This window comes from Anabrus simplex, chromosome 4 (genome assembly GCF_040414725.1).
Source record: "Anabrus simplex isolate iqAnaSimp1 chromosome 4, ASM4041472v1, whole genome shotgun sequence".
In the NCBI taxonomy this organism is placed as follows: domain Eukaryota; kingdom Metazoa; phylum Arthropoda; class Insecta; order Orthoptera; family Tettigoniidae; genus Anabrus; species Anabrus simplex.
The window spans coordinates 319062575-319088240 of NC_090268.1; the positions used below are offsets into that span (position 1 = coordinate 319062575).

The window sequence follows — 25666 nt, forward strand, 5'->3', positions numbered from 1 at the left end:
CCGCGTCGGCCGCCGCCTGTGATTGATACACAGAGCGGTTTTTTCCGACTGTGACGAAACCACTGCCTGCTCGAACTGCATCTGCTAGCTAAAATTACCGAAAAATAAAGGATTGTTCTTATTCTTATTCTATATGTCCTTTTACGTGTATATTATTGAATTTCAAAGATACTTACGGAGCGGTTTTCGCGGAGTCGGCTATCTTCGGCTTTGCGTGACGTCATGCCGGTGCTAGATGGCAGTGAATCTTAGGCTTCCCATTAGTTGTTGGCAACATTGTATATATATCATGGAATTTTAATAGTATGCATGGGGAGAAAATGGGCAACGTACTACTATTCTTGCATTAATTTATGCATTAATTAATGGTGTTATAATCTCTAAATTATTTCATTATAGTTGATCTTCTTTCCGAAATGCATCGAAAAATTTGATCATGATTTTATCTGCACTCTGATATACTTATACTCCTGGATAAGAGTAATGTATATTTGAAGACACTTTGCTGCTATTTGCTCCTATGTGGTTCTAATACCAGTTGTTATTACGTTTATGACTTGCAGCTTGCGGTTGTTCAAGGTTATATAATAATCGTCCCGTTCTGGCTCCCCGTAAGAAAATTCATAGCAGTGTAGCAGAATAACTAAATCAGTGCAGGTCTTGATGTCTTTCTGTTCGTTTTAGGTAATGCCCCTGTGGTTTTATGTTCCGATTCATTATTTTTGGTATTTAAAGGGCTATCGTTACGATTTGTAAAGGGAGCAACTGTCTGAGTAACCGTTTTTGAAACCGTCTTATCGATTTCAGTGTATCAGTTCAGAGTTACTGTTTTAGGGTCAACAAAAAACACCGTCCGATATGGGGTCCAGAATTACCGGCTGTAAGGAATCTTTAGATAAAGCTCTTCATGATGATAGTCATCCGTGGACTTTCGTATTTGCATGGATGGAAGAGAAGACTGGTGTTAAAAGACTGTACATTTTTCTTGGTGAGTTCTTGGCCTCCTTTTTATTGTCTATCCCCCCCGTGGAAACTATTTCAGACACCCTTGTGTATTGTAGTTTTATAAGATTTATTAGTAGACTAGTTTCGTACTAATTTGATCAAGCATTCTATCTTCGATGGAAAAAGAACCTGCCAACCTTTGTCTCGTGTGATTTAAGGGACGAGTAAATTATATTAACGTTACTCATGCTTAAATATCATAAATGCACGCGTTCCTAATCATCATTTGGTTCGAACCCCACTGTCGGCAGCCCTGAAGATGGTTTCCCGTGGTTTCCCATTTTCACACCAGGCAAATGCTGGGGCTGTACCTTAATGCCACGGCCGCTTCCTTCCCACTCCTAGCCCTTCGCTGTCCCATCGTCGCCATAAGACCTATCTGTGTCCATGCGACGTAAAGCACCTAACCCAAAAAAAAAAAAAAAAAAAAAAAAAAACTTCATTTCAGGCTGTTTGGCGCAAGTGTTCATTGTATTATACAAACTTCTGAGGATTGGTTCCACAAGCCAGTCATTCATACTTATCCTTCTATTCTGCACTTTCATTTTCCTCCATCTTACCTTAAATATATTTAAGTTCTTGGTCTTACCATTGTCTTGGGACTCTTCTTCATTTTTTGCCTTTGTTTTGTTTGTTTTACTGTCAGCCTGAGTGTATAGACCTTGAGATATTGCATTCTCAGTTGTGAGGTACTGTTATTTAAAGTTGTATTCGTTTATTTATGAAGGTTGTGTGTTTCAAGGCTGTTTGTTGTTTTCATCATATTAGAGTTTGAAGTTTATTTCCATTGTTCATACTCTGAACTTCCCAGATATATCTTGTTAGTTCCTTGTTGACTGAAGTTTTGCTATTGATGCCAAGATATTGAGATATGCTGTTGAATGGCACCACACCCTTTAATATTCTTAGCTGTAGAATTTTCTGTCGGCTATGCAAACTTAACATTATATGGGAGTTCAAATTCCTTTTACAGGGGAGATGTGTTCATTACAATGGGCAGGCATCCACCAACCTGCCCCCAGAAATACTTTTATAACCTAATTAAAATGTAGCATGCACCATTCTCCATTACTTGAGCAGTTACTAACGTTGTCATTGGCTGACTTGTAAGTTAATCGTATACAACGTAATTCCCAGCAATCAAGAGAAATACATTCTGTTACCAATCCCTGCAGAATAAAAACACAAGTAAATACAACCTTTAAAGGAAAGGGTTAGTATGAAGAACATCATTTTCTTATGAAAGTTATTCTTAATTACTTCAGCTTTTCACCACTGTCCAACATAGAATGTGCTGCTATCACCCTACAGACTGCTTGAGGCCTAACAGCCACTTTTCTGCCCTTACGCCCCAAGATCCCTTTGCTTTACCCCAGTCCAATGGTTTTGTCACTAGCCAGACCTAACCAATCCAGACCAATGATTTTGTCACTAGCTGCACTAAATCAATTGTCTTGTCCCCAATTCTTAAATTAGCAGCCTTGTGCACTATGCTATTACAGCATCCGCAAGAAACAAACAAACAACTGTCATACAATGCCTAGATGCTGTGCTGCAAGTGGTGACTACTAATGTTGCATAGCTGTTGCCTATGTGATATACAAGTCTTGGAAATGTTGGTCAGTTGATGGGGTTGCGGAGAGTTTCAGAATTCACCGCTAGATGTCATCTTTATGGGATGATCTATACAGTGCTATTAAATGGAAAATAACACACCTGATAAACTCATAAAAATGGTATAAGGATGGGAAAATTTACAATAAATGATACTTATTCCATATCTGCCAGTCTGTAATATTTTGAAGAATCGTTCAAATTTCCACATGTTCCAGTCTCTCGATTAGTGTAGCCAATGTAATTTTTTAATGTATTCCGTGTGGAAGTTTTAGGCAACCCATTGATCTAATCAAACTAATCAAACTGTAACCATTAGGTGCTTTTCTGTGCCACAAAAGTCGGGCTCGGCTAAATGGTTAGCGCGCTGGCCTTTGGTCACAGGGGTCCCGGGTTCAACTCCTGGCAGGGACGGTCATTTTAACCATAATTAGTTAATTTTGTTCACTCGGGGGCTGGGTGTATGGTCGTCTTCATCATTTCATCTTCATCACTACGCGCAGGTCGACTTCGGGAGTCAATTACATAAAATCAGCTTCATGGTCCGTATCGCACTTCAATAGATTCACAATTAAGTATTTATTTTCCACCTAGTCGATACAATGATTGCTTAAGGCAATTTTTAATGGTCAAAAGTGGTACATGTTTCGTATATTATCAACATCTTCAGCCACATAACACTGTTTAGATGAAAAATGTATAAAATTGACAAAGTAATGCTTTAGAGGAAGTGTCCTTAAAATTAACATAATATTAACAATCGTTCAAATTTCTGTCCACATAGTTCACAGATGCACTCTAAGGCTGGCTCGTGGAAGGCTTTGATTTTACACACTCGAAAGTGGAATCCGTGTACTGAGAAACGAGTTATCATATGTCGAAGTTGATAGTTGGGCGCTTTGCTGTCTGAAGATGTCATGGCTTCAGTTGTGTAGAACTCGGACCATATTTCTTTCTTGTTGGCTTGTAGCTCTATTAGCAGGTCTTGGTAGGTAGTTGTGGATGGTAGGCACATCTGTAGTATTATATCTATATATATAAAATTGGATGTTGGTATATTTGACGTTAATAGACTCAAAAACTACTGGACCGATTTCGCTGAAATTTTCACAATTTGTTCTTATTACATCTGAAAGGGATTATGAAGTGGTTTGAACAAAATCGGTAAGGTAGTTTTATTATTATGAGTAATTTTATTAAATTGCAAAGCCGCACCAAGATTGGATCGACTTGATGGGCAGATTGTTGCTAGGCGACAGCAGCTTACGCTATACCATGATAGTCCGCTAAATGAAACGGCGTATGGTTTTTAGTGCCGGGAGTGCCCGAGGAGATGTTCGGCTCGCCACGTGCAGGTCTTGTGATTTGACGTCCGCAGGCGACCTGAGCGTCGTGATGAGGATAATATTTGCTGTATATAGGAAGATGAAAACACGCCGCATTGATTAACAAAGTACCTTTCTTGATAGGAGGTGCATTCTGATGCCTATTATTTTGAAATAGCAATCTAACATGCCGTGATCGAGATGTGCTTTCATGTCATAGTACCAACATTGATAGGTCTGCCCATTTTGAAGAATGTAGCTGTGTATTAGACGTGTAAAATATTTAAGAAACTGTTAAAAATATAGAATATCAACAATGGAATGACAAGAGTAATCACCCACCCTCCTAACGAAGAGCATCTGGGGGTTCCCAACGAGCAAAGGCGAGTCTATGTAATCTATAGGTCTATAGGTGGGTATGTAGGTGTGTATGTATTGCATCTCCTCCTATACCACTCGAGCGTTTTCAACCAAACTTGGTACACTTATGACTTAGTATCAGGAAACAAACCTCGTGGGGGAAAGACACCACAAGCACCCTTAAAGGGGGGGGGGGGGGCTTGGGGGACGAGTTACAAAAATAATCAAAAATAGTGTTGAATTCATAGTTTTCAGGGTCGCTGAAATAAATAGTGACACTCCGGATTTTAAAGTCCAATTTCAGTCCCCTTCGGGGCGGGAGTGAGGGGGAGTGAGAAATAATAATAAGAAGAGAAAATAGAGCCGAATTCATCATTTTCAGGGTGCCTGTGATGAATACTGACACTCCGGAATTTGTTGAAGTTAAAGTTCATCACACTTTGGGGTGGTAGGGACGAGGGGGGAATGATATATAAAAATAATCGGAAATAGTGTCGAATCCATAGTTTTCGAGGTCGCTGAGATGTATAGTGACACCCGCGATTTTTTTAAGTCCTTTGGGATAGGGGACGAGGGGAGAGTGAGATATAAAAATAATCGGTAATAGTGCCAAATCCACAATTTTTGGGGTCGCTGAAATGTATAGTGACGCTCCGAATTTTTTAAAGTCCTAGTTCATCACCCTTTGGGGTGAGGGACGAGGGGACAGTGAGATATAAAAATAATCGGAAATAGTATCGAATCCTTGGTTTTCGGTGTCGCTGAGATAAATAATGACACTCCGGATATTTTAGTGTCCATGTTCAGCACCCTTAGTGGGGGTGACGAGGCGGGAGTGAGATATAATAATTACAGTAATAGAAAATATAAGTCGAATCCATAGTTTTCGGGGTCGCTGAGATGAATAGTGGCACTCCGGAATTTTTTAAGTTCAAAGTTCATCACCCTTTGGGGTGGGGGCGAGGGGTAATGAGATATAAAATTAATCAAAAAGAGTGACGAATCTATAGTTTTCGGTGTCGCTGAGATGTATAGTGACACTCCAGATTTTTAAAAGTCCATGCTCAGCATTAAGAGATAAGAATTTCGTAGTTTTCCCTATTGAAATGAGTTCAGCGACCTTGGGAGGGGGGGGGGGAGGTGAGACATAAAATTAATCGAAAATAGTGTCGAATCCATACTTTTCGGGATGGCTGAAATGAATAGTGACACTCCGGATGTCGTTTAAGTCCAAGTTGAGTCCCAGTAAGCAGGGTTGTGAGAAGGGGTGAAGAAAAGAAAATGTGCAAATGACGGAGATTTTGGGTGTTTGTATGCATGTTCCAGCATAGGTGTCAACTAAACTTGGTACATATATTATCTACTATCTGTAAAATATACTGTGGGGGCAAGACACCCCTAGAAGCCCTAGGGAAGGGGGCAAAATATAATTATAACTAAAAATGACCGATATTAGTGTTGAATCCATAGTTTTTTTGGACTACGGGAGAGATTTCAGCCAAACTTGGTATACTTATGGCTTACTATCGTGAGACAAACTGCGAGGAGGTATGGTAGACCTAGCACGCGAGGGGTGGGGTGGGAAGGGCTGAGATGTAAAAATAATCGAAAATAGTGTGGAGTAGTGAGACGAATATTGATACTCCGGGCGTCATTCTGTGTATGTTTCTTCCAACATTGCCCTCATACAAAATTGGTAGACATATGACTTACTATCTGAAAAAAATACTATTGGGTAAAACACCAGTAGCACTCCTCGTGGAGGTGGTGAAATATATAAATAAATGAAAATGACTGATAGTAATGTTTATGAGTTCGCTGAGTTGAACTGTGACACTCTGGATGGATAAGCCATACTTCACTGCAATTGGTATGGAGGTTGAGAAGGGATGAAAATGAATGTAAAAATAGTCAAAAATGGGTGTATGTGGATATATTCCAAAATAGCTCTCAACAAATCTTGGTACATATATGACTTAACATCTAGAAAAAAATACTATGGAGATAAAACATCAATCCCTGCTCGGGGTGGGAAATGGGAGGGCATGACATTTTCCATTATTTAAAAATAATAGGAATTAACCAATATTAATGTCGAATTCATTGTTGTGACTCCCTGAATATAGTTCAAGTCGACGTTCAGCCCCCATTGGAACGGTACACTGAAAGGGGTTTTGTAGTGAATAGTATAAAATGACCGAGATTAGCGTTGAATCCACTGCTTTTGGGGTCTCAAGGCTGATTGGTGAGAGTCTCAATGACAGTTGAAATCGTGTAGACCATATCTATACCGTGACTGATAAATACATGAAGTTATCACTTATTATCTTTTTGAAACTATCACATACTTCCCAATCAATTCGAGCTTCCACAAGGATAAAATTTTACTCAAAAATGAAATCATTTAAAACTTGAAATCAAACACATCTAAATAACTAAAACTGTATAATAGACTGTAAAAATCTATATCCCAGAAAGGAATTCTATAAAAATTCATTAACATAACTAACTCGTGATATTAATCTTAAAAGTAAACATCCAAAACCAACCGGGCTACGCCGGGTAGTACAGCTAGTCCTCTATATAAAAGGATTCTCTAGCTAATTCACAAGTTAGTTTGGATAAGGTGTATCGTGACAGACACAAAATGTTCTTCAGAAAAGTTGCCTTTGTTTTCTCAATTTCTTTTAAGTTGCTTTTGGAGAGATAGGGCCAAATGATTTGTATCACACAGGTGGTGATGGGGCTTATTTTATTAAAGATGATCTCATGGTCATGTCAATTGATAGTCTTCGTAGAAGTTTGATATTGCTCATCTCATTTACAGCTACTGTTGTCCTCTCTTTATTACATGTTTCGTGAAGGAGGTTCCGGACGTCTGCAAGGTTACCCTGAGATAGTTGAAATCATTTACAATTTTTTAGGGAGACTTGTTCAAATGGTTCATTCCACGTTAAGAAAATAGTATTGCTCTTATGACAACAGTGTTGCCATATCAAACGGTTGTGCGCAGCACAATCACGGGGAAATGGAGGCACATAAATCTGTAAAATTCAGTATTTAACTTCAAGATAATAAGTGGAATAAACTAAGCTGCAAATTATTTGTATGAACTAAAGCGGATGGGGAGTTTACAGGGGCTATTTTTGGTTTGTACAGAATCAGAGGTAAACTACGGCACATAAAAAACCTCAGCATTGAAGTGTAAGGTAAATCGACAGAGAAAATAGACAAATAATATTTTTTATGGGCTCGAAGGGTGAAGGATGCATTTAATTGAATCGTTTGTTTCAAAAACGACGCTTCTCCAACGTACCAAATTGTTCAGAAAACAGGAAAAACTGTCTGTAGTGTGTAATGTCATTTCTATCCTTCTGATATTTATTATGCTTATTCTACTGTTGAAATGACTATGACAGATAGGTTGTTTGTATGAATTAGTCCAATACGTTCCTTTACAGACTTTGTTGAAAATGGTGGAGACATGCTGTTTCTGCAACAAACACCATTAATGAGGATATAAGGAAGTGTAACATTGATTTTAACGTGATTTCAGTTTCAAAAGGAACTTTATTAAATAAAGTACAAATTTTGTGCTGAGGAAATACAGTGTTTAAACCCATTATTTAATAGTTATTTGTAAGACTTACTTACTTGCACATATTATGGTTATACCACATTGTATAGAAAAATGAACAGAAGAATACTCCTTTTATGCCCCTTTCCAAAGTTCAAAATAACACAACACAATATAATACAAATAACATGTAAGTCTCTTATCTTTGAACAATGCTTCTCACTTATATTGCGCTGATGTTGTCCATGCAAACAGTTCATTATAAAACTCATCAGGTATATAAGATTCCAACTTCTTTATGTCTGCTAATTTCTTTTCATTTAATGGAACACAGCCTTGTGGATAAGCAAGTCTAGTTGGTAACACAGGGAGACGGGTTGCAGAAATAAGCAACTTGAAAGTATGAACGCACAGTCCATCAATACAGTATTTTCCTGAGACATGATTTGCCTCATACTGAAACTCCATAAATTGATTTATATGAAACGCAACTTTTGCATCTCTTTTCACACCTCTTCCTAGTGACTCAAGTGAAGTAAATACAACACCTCTCCAGGATAAGTGTTCTTTCTGCATAAAACGGAAACTTTCATTCGCGACTGACATGCAGAGATATATGGTAGAAGTGTTTTTTCTGCACAAAAAGGTAGCCCTTCGTGCATTAATCATGACAGTATTAATAACTCATATAGTGTCAAAAAGTGGAGAAGTGCTGTTTCTGCAACAAACGATTCAATTGCATTTAATACATTTTCCCAGGTGGGCTGAGTGATTCAGACTGTTGAGGCGCTGGCCTTCTGACCCCAATTTGCCAGGTTCGATCCTGGTTCAGTCCGGTGGTATATGAAGGTGCTCAAATACTACATCTTCGTGTCGGTAGATTTACTGGCACGTAAAAGAACTCCGGCACCTCGGCGTCTCCGAAATCCGTAAAAGTAGTTAATCGGACGTAAAGCAATTATTATTATTATTATTATTATTATTATTATTATTATTAAATTTTCTCAGGCAACGCGGGGTACTGCTGTGCTGTCGTGTCACTTAACAAAAGGCAATAGTAAAAATTAAATGCGGTCTTACAGAAAACAATGGTAATTAAAATGCGCTTAAGAAATAACAGCTAAATAACAAAACGAAGCACAAACAAAACACATGTATCAGTATAAGTTATACCATGACTTATCGCTGCACTCCACAGCATTAAAATCTTCAGTAAAAACTTCTGTACAGTACAAAAATAATAGAACACACACAAATACTATGCAATATACAACCAAAGTAAAATATCTGCCATTAGACAAGAACTTAGTGGTACTCATCAAATGTTACTTTCTTGCCGCTGCAGGCTGAAGTCCTCTATCATTCTGAATCAAATGAAGATTCACTGCCTACAGCAATGATGAAGGGCTCCATTTCGTCTTGGATCAAATCAGATTTCCACATGTTTGCCTCAATATCTTTCACGTGTTTCACGTAGTTTGCCCAGTTTTTCAGTAGATACCCGTAGGAAACCTTAGATGAATTTTTCCATCTTCCTGGTTTTCAATGTGGTGTTGTTCATAGCAACATAGTGCTTCACTTGCGCCCAAACAAGTTCAATAGGGTTCAGCTCACGGTGGTATGGTGGTAAGCGAAGAACCGTGACACTACTTTCTCTTGCCATTTCATCGATTCTTGTATTTCCATCGCACACTGTTCACGAGGGTCATCAAGTCTGTTTTCAGAAAGTTCTCATCGTACACTACACCACGTTCTCGAAGCCATGACCGCATTTTCTCTTTTTTTCCATGCCCTTATAGGCAGAGCTTCTTTCTTGCGGCTGTGGTAGGAGGCATTGTTAAGAACTATGACAGAGTTTAGTGGCTGGTTCGGTAGTAGACGTTCTTTAAAATACTCCTCATAACAATTACCGTCTATTTCGTCGTGAGCATCTGTGGTATTCTTCTTGCACTGAAACACGTACTTCGCCCCTGGCACAAACCCATTCTCGTTACCGGTATGAACTAACGCGAACCGTGGACCACGACCTGTAGGTTACTTAAGACCGCAAGAGAGTCCTAACAGAAAAACATCCCATGGAGTTGAAATGGTCTTATCTTTCCATTCTTTCCCAACAGTGTGCCCTGTGTTAACCCATGACTCATCAGTGTAAAAGATGTTCCTTCCCTCGTCTCAATATTTTTTTACTGTTGACAGATACTTGTGATGCCAAGATAAACGGTAATGTCCTCTCTTTCCGTCAAACAAGCTGAATTCCCTTTCTTTTAGTACTGGAAGCTCATGTCTCTCAAAAAACGATACAAAGTTGTTCTTTTGAACTCGGGGAGTCTTTATCATTATTCACAGACTGTAGGACTTGCTGCAAGGTTGGTGGTTGGTTTTTAAGGAAAAACTTGTGCACCTTACCTCTTACACCACTGCGAACAAAATATCGAACTTGACTGACCTGCTGTCTTTCCGTGGTGCTTTATGTTCTCTTGTTTTAATCGGAGAAGCCAAAGGTCCTGTGGTGGCTGCTGATCGCACTTTAGAAACAGTCCTCGCAGAAATGCCTGTTGCTTCAGCAGTTTTTTAAACCACCCAGCAGAGACTTTTATCTGGATTCTTTCGAGAAAGGTAATTAAGTACGTTAAGCACAGTTTGCTTTTGTTTCTTTCTAAGTATCTCTCCCTGCTTATTTTTTATGGACGTTCTCACCCATACTGCAAATAAGTCACTATTAATGATCACTATTAATGTTAAAAGAAAGAGTTCACACACAAAGGCTAATCGTATAACACTCGCTCTACAGAACACAATTAGGCCTCTACTCTGATATAAACGACATCTATACAAAAGAAATCACGGTATTAATGTTAAAAGAAAGAAATCACACAAGTAGGCTAATTAATCACATAACACTCACTCACCACAAGACAAGTTCACACTGATATGAAGGCCAGAAAACAGACGCAACAAATGAATACGGTAGATGACTCTACAAAAGATCACAGTATTAATGTTAAAGAAAGAAATCACACACATAGGTTTATTCCATAACTGTCACTCAATACAAGACAAGTACAGCCTGAAAACACACATGCAATAAAGAAACATTGCACGTGACTTCACTACAGTAGTGAGCTGCCCGCAGTTCACAGATGCTTGTACCAAAGCGACATAGAAGGCAAATGAAGCAAGGCAACGAAGCGATGGCTGTTCCCGCCATTGTACTTCCTCCCTACGAATGTATTTATGAAAAATAAAATGTTATATAGTTATTTTAATATCTGATGGGCAAAAATGCCTCATCCTTTTTATCTATCTTTCATAATACATTACAAAGTACAGTATAATATCCCTTAATCACGAGGAATTATTGGTGTCTCAGAGGGGGTATGTTCACCCATAGGCCCGTAGGAGCAATACTGTTCTCTTAACGTGGAATGAGCCATAGGATAAGTATTCTGTGATGGCAACTCTGCCACCCCTTTTGAATTTCATGTGAACTGGTTCAGACCATGTTTAACTAGAATTTGTTTCTTTTTGCCCAGGATACCAGTAGATCGCAGCATTTCTGTAAGTCTTCTAAATTGGAAGAGCCAAGGGCCATACCATGTGCATAGGTTTGTAGAGGGATTTGTCTTTCAAATCTCTTCAGTATTTCCACGACGTCTGCAGTAATCAGGTTGAAAAAGAGCGGACTAATTGGGTCACCCAGTAGAACACCCCTCATCTAGATGATAGGTTGTGAGGACTGTGTGAGGTCGTGAGGACTGTGTGGAGTAACAACACCATGTTTATTACAAGCTAGTCCTTTTATTAACAATGCCCCAGACACAGACTCTACATAAATACATATACAGACGTTACAACAACCGCTAGATAACGTGTGGTATCGCCTTGAGTCTGTCACATCTCCTCCCCACCCTTTATTAATACTTTAATACTTTATTAACGGTAATACCATTTTATATAACAGAGAAGAATAAACAAAACAAAACACACTAAAAAGAAAGTTCAATGGAGTATAAGTAGAAAAATATGTACAGATATATACACAGGTTATATTACAAGCAATCACAGGAAAGTAATAGTCAAATTTGGAGATTATGTAAGTGATTTCTCAATTTTGACAATGAGCAGTTATATCAATATCCAGTTTGTTTAGAGATCTTGACATTCGTTCAATTGGCCCATTGAATGCATAGTTAGTTCTATGCCAATTTGTAGACAATGTATTCTTGAACCTTGTGCGTCTGTCTGGTACATGTACGTTAATTCTTGCAAGGAGTTCTGGACAATTCACCAAGGAATGAAGCAATTTAAAAATGAAGAGTGTATCCAATAATTCACGGCGTTGTGACAGGCTATGCATATTTAAGGACTGTTGTAAGGATGTATAATCAACATTATCATATGAGAATCCTGCTCTAAATGAATATAAATGAATTTATGTTGTACTGAATCTAATCTATGGATAGAGGTCTGATGAGAAGGCTTCCAAACAGTTGTACAGTATTCTAGTATAGGGCGTGCCATAGACACATACAGCAGTCGATAGGTAGCTAAGTTTGAAAATTCTCTAGAATATCTAGTAATGCAACGCAGTCTTCGAAATGCTTTCTTTCTTGGCTTTCCTTTTCCTACATACCATTATCTGCGTCTTCCATACATTTATTCTAAGTGCCTATCTTCTAGTATATTCCACAACCTCTTCTAGCCCTCTTTGCAATCCACTTGCTGTTAGTGCCAAGATCAATAAATCGTCTGCAAATAACAGTCCCGGTATCTCCCGTTTCCCTATTCAAGGACATTGCCATCCCTCACCTCCATATCTAATATATTATTTATAAACAATAAAAATAATATCGGTGACAGCTTACAACCTTGTCTCACACCCCTCTTCGATTCAATACACTTACTCAACCCACCCCCCCCTGTAATTTAATCATCACCATTACTTTCTCATATATTCCTTCTACTGCCATCCTCATTTTCTTCGATAACCCAATATCCCTTAATCTAGTAAATAACGCCTCCCTATTTACTGCATCGAAGGCTTTCTCTAAATCTATTGTTGCTACATATAATCTCATCCCTGCCATTTTCACATACTTCGTAATTAAAGTATCCAAAATCCATACATTATCCACCGTATTTCTCTCTTTTCTAAACCCATTTTGATACTCCGATATCTTTCCATACTTCTCTGCCCAATTTTTAATCCTATTGGCTAGAATTCCTGTATATACCTTCAACAACGAGTCAAGGAGTGTTATTCCTCTATAATTATTTGGATCACTTCCACTCCCTTTATTCTTGTCTTGTATATAGGACATAATACTCCTTTTCTCCACTTGCTAGGAAACTTTGCTGTTTCCCATATCTTGTTAAAAGATATCACCCTCAACATCGATTCATTTGCCCCTACTTCCTTCCATACCCTGTTAATAATACCGTTCGCCCCACCCGCTACTTTAGTTTTTGCTTTACTTAACACCTTAATTACTTCCTGTCTTTTCAATATGTTCATTAAACGATAGGTTATAACTGAATAAAACACCAAGGTCATTAACTTGTGAAACAGGAGTTAGAATGTTATTACTAAATTTGTACGGAAATGATATTTTCTTCTTGTTTTTAAAAAACGATATTATTTTACATTTCTCATGATTAAGTTTCAACCCATTTTGAATGCAATACTTTTCCAGATGATGTAAATCTTCTTGAAGTTTTAAACAATCAAGTGGACAATTAATTTGCATAAATTTTTTTGCATCGTCAGCAAACAAAAGCAATTCAGAATTCTTAAGTATATTTTTAATGTCATTTATGTAGAGAGTAAAAAGTAAGGGCACAAGGTGAGACCCTTGAGGAACTCCACTGGTAACAATAATTGGTGCAGAAAAATGATTCCTTATTTTAACAATCTGCAGGCGATTTTTAAGATACGATTCAAACCATGAGAGGAGAGGCCCATTAATTCCGTAGCCTGTTAGTTTTTGCAGCAAGATATCGTGGTCGACTGTCAAAAGCTTTTGAGAAGTCTGTATAAATGCAGTCCACTTGGGAGTGGTTCTCTATTGCATCCAAGAGGAACTGATAGAATAAAAGAAGATTGCTACAGGTTGACCGTCCTGAAAAGAATCCATGTTGCTCAGCAATGATGATGTTTCTAAAGAGAGGTGTGATTTTGTCAAGAATTATTGAGTCAAAAATTTTGGAAATATGAGAAGAAATTATAACTGGTCTATATTGTTTTATGTCAGTTTTATCACCATTTTTGAAAACTGGACTAACAAATCCTTTCTTCCATTCCACTGGAAAAACGCCTTGGTTTAATGATAAGTTGAACAGATAAGAGTGCTTCACATAAAATAAATGAGTAGTACTTGAGCAGGTATGTTGAAACACCATCAGGTCCGACAGTTTCCTTTAATTCCAGAGACCGGGCGAGTTGGCCGTGCGCGTAGAGGCGCGCGGCTGTGAGCTTGCATCCGGGAGATAGGGGGTTCGAATCCCACTGTCGGCAGCCCTGAAGATGGTTTTCCGTGGTTTCCCATTTTCACACCAGGCAAATGCTGGGGCTGTACCTTAACGAAGGCCACGGCCGCTCCCTTCCAACTCCTAGGCCTATCCTATCCCATCGTCGACATGAGACCTATCTGTGTCGGTGCGACGTTAAGCCCCTAGCAAAAAAATAATAATAATAATTCCAGAGATATCAGTTTGTTGTATATTTCTGCCTTACTAATGTTTATAACTGATAGATTGACAGAGAAAGTATAATCATGTGACATACTACTACTATTCTGATAAGAAGAATAAACGGATGAAAAGTGGTTAGCAAAAAGACTGACAATATTTTCTCCAGTATTGGCTGTAACTTCATTAAGATGCATTGTTGAAGGAATATTATTACATGACCTTTTAGAACTTAGATATTGCCAGAATTTCTGTGGATTGGAAGTAATACTTCGTTCACAGTTTGAGACATACATTGTATAGCAAGATTTAGATTCAGACTTGCATTCATTTAATTTCGAGAAATGCTGATAATCACTATTGAGACCTGATATTTTGTATCGCTTGTGTGCTTTCTTCTTTTCAATAATCAGGGACTTCAATTTATGATTAAACCACTTCGGGAATTTGGGAGTCTTAAAATTCCGTATAGGGATGTAAAGTTCCATGCCATAATGTAGTACTGAATAGAAGATTTCTACTGCTTTATCAATTGATACATTTTGAAACATCTCCTCCCAGCTGAACTGTGACAGATAATAATTTAGTCCATTATAGTCACCATTTAAAAAGTCAAAATAAAAACTATCAGCAGGCAAGGAATTGTATAGCTCATTTATAGGTAAAGAAATCTCTAATGCTGGATGGTGTCTATCGAGGGGGACAATGCTTTCATTACTAGATTTTACTTCAATGGAACTGGAGTTACTGAAAACCAAATCAAGAAAGTGATTTAGAAAATTTGGGATAGCATTAAACTGATTTAAACAGAGATAAGAAAAAGTGTCTATAACTAAACTGGACTGCATGATGTGGTTACCTACTGACATAAGGCCAGAAGATGTTTCTTCATTTACTATCCAATTAAGATGTGGAAGATTGTAGTTACCAACAATGAGCAATAAATGATTGTCAAGATTTGACATAATTTTTTCAACAGCACTGCAATGTTCGAAATATTTTTGGACAGGAGACTTGGGTGGAATGTATACAGCACCAATGATTAATTTTGTGGTGTTAAAAGTCAGGGACACAATCAACTGTTCAACTGTGTTAATGCATGGTATCAGAGTAGGTTTAAACCTCTTGTTAATACAGATTATTACCCCCCCCCCCCCCGTGGGATGCCTTCGTACTCGTTAAAGAAGACCTATCACATCTGAAAATTGAATACGTTTCGAGTCCGAGTTCCACATCACTAATTTCATCATTTAAGTTTGTTTCGGTTAATACCATGAAGTCATAGTCAGCTAAACATGAAGAAATTTTGAGTTCAGTTAGTTTGCTTCGAAGTCCATTTACATTTTGATAGTATCCTCTAAAGTGTTCAACTAACCTTGGTGCTTTCTTAGTATCTTGGATGTCATTTTTCACAATAGGCCTACTAGTAGATATTTATTGTTTCTACAGGTTCATTAATTTTAGTGATCTGTTAAGAATCTAACCTAGTCTGTGTACCTTGCACATTAACACTATTCCCCAATACAGTTTTAAAAGAACCTAACCTATATAGACTACCAGGAGTTTTAAAAGAACCTAGCCTATATAGACTACCATGAGTATTAATACCATTCCTCGATTCTAGCATGACAGACCGACCTATATCAGTCACTTTATCTAGTTTTTTAGAGGAATGGGATCAGGTACACATTCCACATCTTGAATTAAATTAGCAAACTCTATTATACTATTTACAACATACCTTTTCCCCAACCTATTTAGGTGCAGACCATGCCAGGTATAAAATCTTCTGGTCGATCTCCAGAGGAACAACCAGCTGCATCAGTCAACTGATTCTGGAGCCGTGTGGCTGGCATAGGATGATTGTTCAGATCTTTCCATCTCTCCCTGGGAGAAGCTCCTCTATTCTCACTTGTTTCCATACGTGTCGTGGCCTAGAGTCCTCCTGGAGGAGGGCAACGTCTCCGATCCTTAGCGAACCCCGTTGATTGTGTGGTATTTTCACCTCGTGGTAGCTTCGCAGCTAGAGAAGATACTCTGCTTTCCAACGTTTCCAAAAATCTTGAAGAACTCGCTGCCTCCTTTTAAATTCCGATGTCAAATTTTTCCGTATGGTGGGTTCTACTCCAAACGGTAATTTTTTTCCGACTAGAAAGTGAGGTGGGATTAAACATCGCCAGTGTTTGTGTCCTCGGTGATCGGTCTGCTGTTAAGGGCGGCTTGTATGCTGACAAGCGTTGTGTATAAGCCTTCCTCGTCCTGCTGTGAGCGCCCTAGAACCTTCCTCTCTCAGAATCCTCCCCATCAAGCCACCCGTGGTGCGATGAATTTCCATTGGACTCCTTGGTGAGCACAGTAATGATGCCACTGGGGTCGACCAAGACGTCTTCGAGGGTCACGAGTTCCTTATTCGCTGCAGAGAAAGTGCGTGTGTTGTCAGAGTATATGGTGTGGGGTATACCTCGTCGGGTAATGAATCTTTGCAAAGTCATCAGAAACTTTTCTGTTGACATATCGGTTGATAGTTCCAGATAGTGCGTGAGTGGAGGCACAAGTGAACAGAACTGTGCACGATTTCTAAACTTCTCTGCCCCATTTAACATAAATGGGGCAGCGAAGTCCACACCTGTTACAGAAAATGGCTCTGCAGGTTTTACACGATCAAGTGGTAGGGGGGCCTCTATCTCGCTAAAGCGAGTGTTTTGAACTATCTTGCATGGTAGGCATGAATGGAGTACTTTCTTAATTGTTCACCTAGCTTGGAGAATCCAGTATTCTTGTCATAGATCTTCTAATACGATACGAACTCCCTAAGTGGTGCAGTCGTATGTGGGTGTGTCTAATTTAGCAATTTTGTGAAGTGGTGTTCACCATGCAGTATAATTGGGTGTTTCTGCTCGTTGGTCAACTCTGCACATTGGAGTCTCCCACCTAGTCGGATTACACCTTGGTCCATGAAGGGGTTGAAGCATGCAAGCTTAGATGTATTGGGTAGCTGTACACCTCGCTGCAGTGCGCTTATCTCGGCAGGAAATTTTACTCGCTGGACGTTTTTGATCCAGTATGTTCGGGCGGTTTGCAATTCTGCGGCTGTCAATGCGTTAGAACGGGTTGTTTTATCTTTGAGAGCTTGGATGAATCGAAATACCCACGCTGTGACATGTAGTAGTTTTCAGTAAGCGCTGAACCTTAGTACATCTAGGACGGGTTCAGTAGTGGTGATTATGAACACATTTGGCAGCTTTCTGAACTCTGGTAGTGGCAGATGTTCCGTTGGTATGTCAGGTGGCCAAATGTCACTGTGAGTAAGCCAGCAGGGACCACACCACCCCATTTCTAAGGATAGTAGCTGGTCTGCGTCTATACCTCGCATGAGATAATCTGCAGGGTTTTGGTCTCCAGGACAGTGTCGCCACTGTCTGGGAGTTGTATGGCTAATTATCTCTGTTACACAATTGGCAGCGAAGGTCTTCCGTTTGTTTGGGTCATATTTTATCCATCCTAACGTCACTGTAGAGTCGCTCCACAGGGTGGCCCTGTTGAGGTCAAAACCTGTTTCTTCACAAAAATAGCGCAGGAGGTGAGTGCCTATAAGTGCGGCGAGCAACTCTAATCTTGGAAGCGTCACTTTCTTCATTGGGGCTAGTCTGCTTTTGCTGCAAACTATGCGAGCGGGTGTGGTATAGTCCTGTGTTGATGTCACATAAATAACTGCTCCGTATGCCCTCTCAGAGGTATCACAGAATACGTGCACATATGATTCGTGATTTGTCTACCCCATCCCGATCCATATGGGGATGTTTATAGATGGCAGGAAGTGAAGTTTGCTAATCCATGAATGCCAATCCTGTGCTATATCCGGAGGTAGTAACTCTGCCCAAGTTAAACCTCTAAGCCAGGTGTCATGAAAGATTAATTCAGCAACAATTCCTACTGGTGCGAAAAGACCAAGAGGCAAAAAACAATCAGATGTAAGGCTTTTCAGGCGTTTGCTATATTAACCAGCGTTTTGTCTTAGGTCTGACACTAGACTCATCAGAGTGGGATGTGTCTGGTAACTGCATATGGGAATTCGGAGAGGGAGTAGCAAGGAAGGGTGCAAGGAGAAGTGGCAGTGACGTAGAGGAGAGCGATATTACGGAAGTGAGCGAAGTCCACATCATATCAGATGCAGGAAGTAGAGAACTGCTGAACAGCAGTGCCAGCAACTAGATGGTCGGGAATGCAGAGACCTTGAAGAGCCAGCACAACGCAGAGGTGGAGGAAGCAAGTAATATGTCACGAGTGGTACGGAGTGAAGTGAAAGGTGTGAATGAAAGTAATAAGAGACAGGGTAATGATTCCTCTCCGAGTAAAAGGAACACAGAAAGTAAAATGGAGAGAAGACAGGTGCTAAATAAGGAAAGATCATTAAGTTTGAAAGATTTATGGGGAAAGAGAAAAGACGTAGGTACAGAGAAAGGGAAGGAGGACGAGAGAAAGGAAGAAGAGGAGAGAGATGGAGAAGACTTGCAAGGAAGAGTGACAAGGAGTAGGGGTGGAAATGGAGAAGCACAGAAGCAGAGAGGGGGAGGGAATAAATAACTAGATATGGCGATAGGGTTGTGGAATATTGAGGGGTTGATGGGGAAGAAATCGAGAAATTAGTAAATGAGGGGTAGAAATTGAATGGGATGGGTATAGAGTAGTCAACGTGATAAAGAAAAAAATGGGGAGGATGGGAAGAAACCCTGGTGGGATAACAGTTTTAATAAAAATGAGATAGTAGGGAGGGTAGAGAGAATACAGAATGAGGTAGAAGGGGTGGGGTGGTTTAGAATTAAAATGGGAAGTGACACAAAGGAGGCAATTTGTCTGGCTCTATTATACAATCATCCTAAGGATTCAGTTTATGCACATAACATTTTTTTTGAAGAACTGATTGAAGAAATAAACACAGTTAAAGGCTTGTATGTGGAAGATGGAATGATATTAATAGGGGATTGGAATGCAAGAGTGAGTAATAGGGTACCAGATTATGGGAGGGAGGATACAGAAGTGAGAGGGTACAGAAGAAGCAATGAAGACAAAGATATAAATAGTTATGGTGTAAGGTTGTTAGAGCTATGTGCTATAGAAAAATTATATATTTTAAACGGATGGATGAAGGGAGATAGTAAGGGGGAATTGACATTCATCACATCGAAGGGAGGGAATGTGGTAGATATAGGAGTAAGCATGGAAACAGCTTTAAGGAAAATAATTTTTGAGGTGACAGAATGTGGGACAACAGAACACATGCCCATTAAGATAAAATTAAGAGATGATAATGATGAAGTGAAGTGAGTGGTAGGAAAAAGGGTGAGGTGTAAGGAGGGATGGAAGTATATCTGGAATGATACTACGATTGAGAAATTGAGATCAGAGTTAAAAGAGAGAGGAGATAGTATAAGGGTAGAAACTGAAAGGGTGCTGGAAGGAGAGGACATGGATAAAGTTTTAAAATTAATAGAACTCCCAGTATGGAAGGTGGGAAAGAAAGTGAAGAGAAGATAAGAGAAGAGGGAGACAAAAACAGTCATGGGGTGGTTTGATGAAGACTGTAAGAGGAAAAGAGAGGTTGTAATGACAGCTCTAGCAGAGTTTAAGAAGGGAGGGAAACAAGAAAAACAAAGGGAGGAATATTGTAAATTAAGAAGAGTTTACAAGAAGTTACTGAACGAGAAAAAGAAATGCTGGAAAGAGGCGGAAACTGAAGAGTGAACAGATATTGCAAAGAGAAAAGATTTGAGAGGATTTGGGAAGCTATAAATAAGATGGAGAGAACTAGGCCTACGGGGAAGGGAACAATTATGGAGGAAAATGAGTGGGTAGGATATTTTACAGGTCTTTTGGGTGGGAGGAGAGACTGGTATGGGGATGTGGGCAAGACTTATATTGTAAGAGAATTACAAGTAGGAGTACAGTTACTAGATGAGGAGATAACAAGACAGGAAGTAATTAGGGTGTTAAGTAAAGCAAAAACTAAAGTAGCGGGTGGGGCGAACGGTATTATTAACAGGGTATGGAAGGAAGTAGGGGCAAATGAATCGATGTTGAGGGTGATATCTTTTAACAAGATATGGGAAACAGCAAAGTTTCCTAGCGAGTGGAGAAAAGGAGTATTATGTCCTATATACAAGACAAGAATAAAGGGAGTGGAAGTGATCCAAATAATTATAGAGGAATAACACTCCTTGACTCGTTGTTGAAGGTATATACAGGAATTCTAGCCAATAGGATTAAAAATTGGGCAGAGAAGTATGGAAAGATATCGGAGTATCAAAATGGGTTTAGAAAAGAGAGAAATACGGTGGATAATGTATGGATTTTGGATACTTTAATTACGAAGTATGTGAAAATGGCAGGGATGAGATTATATGTAGCAACAATAGATTTAGAGAAAGCCTTCGATGCAGTAAATAGGGAGGCGTTATTTACTAGATTAAGGGATATTGGGTTATCGAAGAAAATGAGGATGGCAGTAGAAGGAATATATGAGAAAGTAATGGTGATGATTAAATTACAGGGGGGGTGGGTTGAGCAAGTGTATTGAATCGAAGAGGGGTGTGAGACAAGGTTGTAAGCTGTCACCGATATTATTTTTATTGTTTATAAATAATATATTAGACAGACATGGAGGTGAGGGATGGCAATGTCCTTGAATAGGGAAACGGGAGATACCGGGACTGTTATTTGCAGACGATTTATTGATCTTGGCACTAACAGCAAGTGGATTGCAAAGAGGGCTAGAAGAGGTTGTGGAATATACTAGAAGATAGGCACTTAGAATAAATGTATGGAAGACGCAGATAATGGTATGTAGGAAAAGGAAAGCCAAGAAAGAAAAGAAATTTTGGATAGTAGAGCAGGAAGAAATCAGACCAGGAAAAAAAAAATTGAGTATTTAGGAGTAATAATTAGTAGTAACAGATCTTGGAAGGATCAGAACAGAAGGGCCAAATTTAAGGAGAGGGGAGCACTTGCAGCAGTGGGGGTATTAGAAAATAAATTCCCGGATATAAAGTGTACCGGGTGGTACACCTCCACGCCGCTAATTCAAACTTTGCGCCAGTTGAAACTCCTCTACTGGAGGAAGTCTGAACTTTATCTACAGTGTTAATTCTCAAGTTTCTCAGAAGATGTCCCTACTTGTAAATTTTGAAGTTTCTGAACTGGGTCGTTTTCGATGTATTTTTGTTTTGCCTGTAGTAAGAAGTGTGGACATTCTCTTCCAGGTGGCACTACTGAAGGACTACAATTATGCACCCTAGTGCGAAGTGAAAGAACTGTGTTTTTGGAGAAATTTTGGGTTCATAAGTTTGTTCTTTGTTAAATTTCTTTCAGTTATTGTGTAAGTTGGCAATATTAACCCTTTCTTTCCGCCAGTTTTGAATTCGACCAATAAGGAATTTCTGTAATTAATTTTCCACCAATAATGTGTTTCTTCTTCATCTAGTGTAGGGGTTTTCGTTGTTAGCCAATAAAATGATTGTGGGTGGGTGTTCTCATTCTTGAAACGCCTCGAACTTTCCACAAGGGTATATAAACTGCTGATTTTCGGGTCTCCGCGCCACTTCAGTAACATCTCTCAAAGTGTAAAGTACGTAGCAGGGGGCGGGAAGCACCTCTTTCTTCAGGCAGCAGTTCAACCACCAGGTAATGGCCTTTTAATAACTTCTTTTCTTGCTAGCTCAGCAGTTTAACTCTCGGGGCAGGTCCGAAGCCTTTTTACCATGTAACTTTCCCCTAAAATGTAAAGACACTTGGTATCAATTCTATCTTTTTAAACTACATATTGGGATAGAGAGTGCTTAACCCTCTCGAGCTCCCACTCATATTGCGTTGAGGTGAACTTATTTTCTCAACCGTTTCTTCCTTAATGTAATGTAAATTGTCTCCTTTTATAAGTCACCTCTTTAGTATGGGATTAGCCCTTGCATTAGAGGCCTTGCGCCTAGTAGGTTTTAATAAGGCGTTTTTGGAGTGCTGTTTCGCCTCCTCTCAAGTTGGTATTGTGGAGGCCATGTAATATTTCTGTTTCTTCATTGAATAGGCCTCAGTAGGTTGGGTATTTTTACCCCTGTGTATATGTCCTTGGAGGACAGCTTGAAGGTGGAATTTGGTGTGGCCTTTGATGGGCTGGAACTTTGAGAGCAGGTTGCTCTTCCAAAAAAATTTTGATTTCTGTGTGCCTCGAGGCGGCTTTACTGTGTAATTGGGAGCAAGAGCTCCTGGGCATGATTGGGGTCTTCTGCCCCTTTGTTGAATCTTGTATATCGTAATGTTGAGCTTATAGCGCAAGAATTGTGTGTCTGGCTCTCGGAGCCCAAATCCTGTAACACTGTAATTGTACACTCTCGAATTGGTTGCTTTGCTACTCTGTACCTGCCATTCTTGTTATTTCTTGATTTTGCAAAGAAAATATAACCTTGTTAAATTTTATCTTAACTTTAATTTCGTATTTTGAGACCTGTTCACCCCCGCACCTTCTTTCACCTCTGCACATCCACAATACTCCGTAACATAAAGTATAAAATTCAGAGAATTGTGTTCCAATCACTGGTTAAAGGTAAAATGTTATATGGGGTAGAAGTGTGGGGATTGGAGGAGAGTAGAAAGGAACTAAACCAGGTGGTGGCAAAATTTAGTAAGATTATGATGGGGGTTCCAGACTGTACTGCAAATGTGGGGACTAGATTAGTATGTAAAGAATCAATAGACATTACAATAGCTAAGAGGGTGATGAAGTATTGGATGAGATTGGAAGAAGGGAAGGGAGGGGATTTATTACAAGAGGTGTATAGGTTCCAGGAAAGTGTGGAGAATGAAGGGTGCTGGGTGAATAAGTGTAAAAATAAATTACAAAATTTGGGGCTAGGAGATCTAACGTGGGAGATGGGGAGAGAGGAAAGAATGAGTATGGAGAAGGGTTAATACGATCAATGCGGATCACGCGCTTGGCACGTGACGCTCCTTTATAAGCAGGTGTGGAGCACGCGCCTAGTGCGTCATGGGGCGGTTGCTAGGAAATGTAAATCACAGGTTTCCCGCATGGCAAGAAAGGCTCTAATTGTCATCCCGCACATCGTGTAAGTCCAGTCTACTTGCAGATTCATCCGTAGCCATATCTGTGCATGCGTATTCCGTTTCCCGCGTATTTCCTCTCTAGACTTGTCGTCATACTTCATCATTCATTTATGGGATCTCTGAGCAGCAAGACCACTTCAATTTGAGCTAAGACACTGCATTTTCTGTTTATTAATTCTTCAGGAGAATTACGAGTGGTTCTGCCTTTGAAATAAATTAATTTCACTACTGCAATATGTTCAGTAAAAGAACTGAACTCGTAATTGTTGTTTATTCTTGCATTATATATGTGTATAACACGAAAGAACTTCTAATTGTCATTTATTCCTCATAACATTTATAAGTAACTTGAAACAACGTGCAGTAATCATTTTTGACTGCGTCGTGATGCTTATGTTATCATTTTATTTATATTTTTTTCTGATGGCCGACAATGTGGTTCCTTCAACATCACGAGACCTACCCCATTAGCCAAAGTATTTCATTTTTGTTTGTCAAATTCTGTAATAGAGAAGTGTAAATATGAATATAAATATATATATTTATATATATATATATATATATATATAAAAAGCAAGATGTCCTGACTGACTGATAATCAACGCACAGCAAAACCACTTATTCACCCAGCACCCTTCATTCTCCACACTTTTCTGGAACCTATACACCTCTTGTAATAAACTGCATGAAACTTTGAGGACGTGTTCCTACCGTAGCTTAGATGCGCACTAAGAAAGGATTTTTTGAAATTCTTATTTTAACGGAGTGAAAAGGGGTGAAATGTGGTTTTTCTTTTTTGTTGAATTTCTCAGTTTCTGTGAAAAATATTGTACTTTTATTCATTCAGATATTTATTTTCATATATCATAAATAATATTTTAAAAGAAATTTTAACAATTCTGATTTTAAAGGGATGAAATGGGGTGATATGTGGTTTTACATTTGTGTCCAATATCTCCGTTTTTTAATAATATTGTACATACATATTCATTCAGTCTTCCAAATCATCTCAATAGTACAGCAAAAATCTTGCATTTCTTGAAAAGTCAATGGAAATATATTAATTTTTCAAGATTTTCCGGATGAAATACTTCCCTTGCGCGTAGGAATGTTTGGTTTTTGCCAATTAAAATTGGCCGCTGCGCTTTTCAATATATAAGTTCACGCACCAATTCACTCCGCTTCTGTGTATTTTAAGACGGTAATAAACCAAATACTTAAAGGAAATGAAATACAATTAACAGTATATAGGCCTACATATACGAATGTTTGTAAGTGAATTAATGAGATGTTTTTTTACGCTGCGCTGATAGTGCAACGGTTAAGTCAACGGACTGCAGACTGCCAAGAATGCAGGTTCGAAACTGCCTGTTGGCGGCCTTTTTTTAACACAGGAATATTGTTTTATCAAGGAGATTTATTACAGTTTTATATTTTGTTAGTGAGTTATGCAGCCGCTTACAGTTTAAATGAATTGTTTCATCCGTACAACTGGTAAAACAGGCTAGGCGAAAGCAGTACCAGTTCGGCGCGTGCATGCGTCATTAGCAAAGCTGTCTATTGTTCGAAGATACGTCACTCATGTTGACGAAGGAGAGACTGGAGGTAAGTTGCATAATATTGTCGACCAGTAATGACGTGAGTGTGATAGAACTCTTGAGCAATAAGGGTTTGAACATTGGCAATCATTGCTAATAACTATTCCTCCTCAGAAGAGTACCAACATTTCATATCAGAAGATTCAACGAAATGGTGTGTGACATTTCAAGGAGACAGCTAAATAACAGACTGCAGCGCTATAACGTCTTTTTCATGCAAGCAGCGTAATGGCAGTAACTTATCTAAACATTAATGGTGAAGTGATGCCACATAACATTGTTTCTATTGTAGGTGACGGTGCGTGTCTATTTAGATCTTTCTTACATTTTATATTCTACTCAGTTATGGCATAAAGAAGTTCGTCAAGCTATTGTTTCGTAAGCTGTCTCCA

The 25666-nt window shown here is 39.0% G+C and overlaps 1 protein-coding gene across 2 annotated transcripts in view; it reads left to right on the top strand.

Moving 5' to 3' along the window:
• The first annotated feature begins 373 nt into the window (after positions 1-373).
• The window catches only part of ReepB (Receptor expression enhancing protein B), a 193065-nt gene continuing 167772 nt past the window's right edge, over positions 374-25666 (top strand). Inside the window, exons 1-2 of one of the 2 annotated variants that reach the window (XM_067145669.2) lie at positions 385-684; positions 835-988. In XM_067145669.2, coding sequence (XP_067001770.1) covers positions 859-988 — 130 coding nt within the window. In that variant the 5' untranslated portion in view covers positions 385-684; positions 835-858. Of the gene's footprint in view, positions 989-25666 lie in introns of both variants that reach the window. The other variant, XM_067145670.2, reaches the window with a different exon arrangement.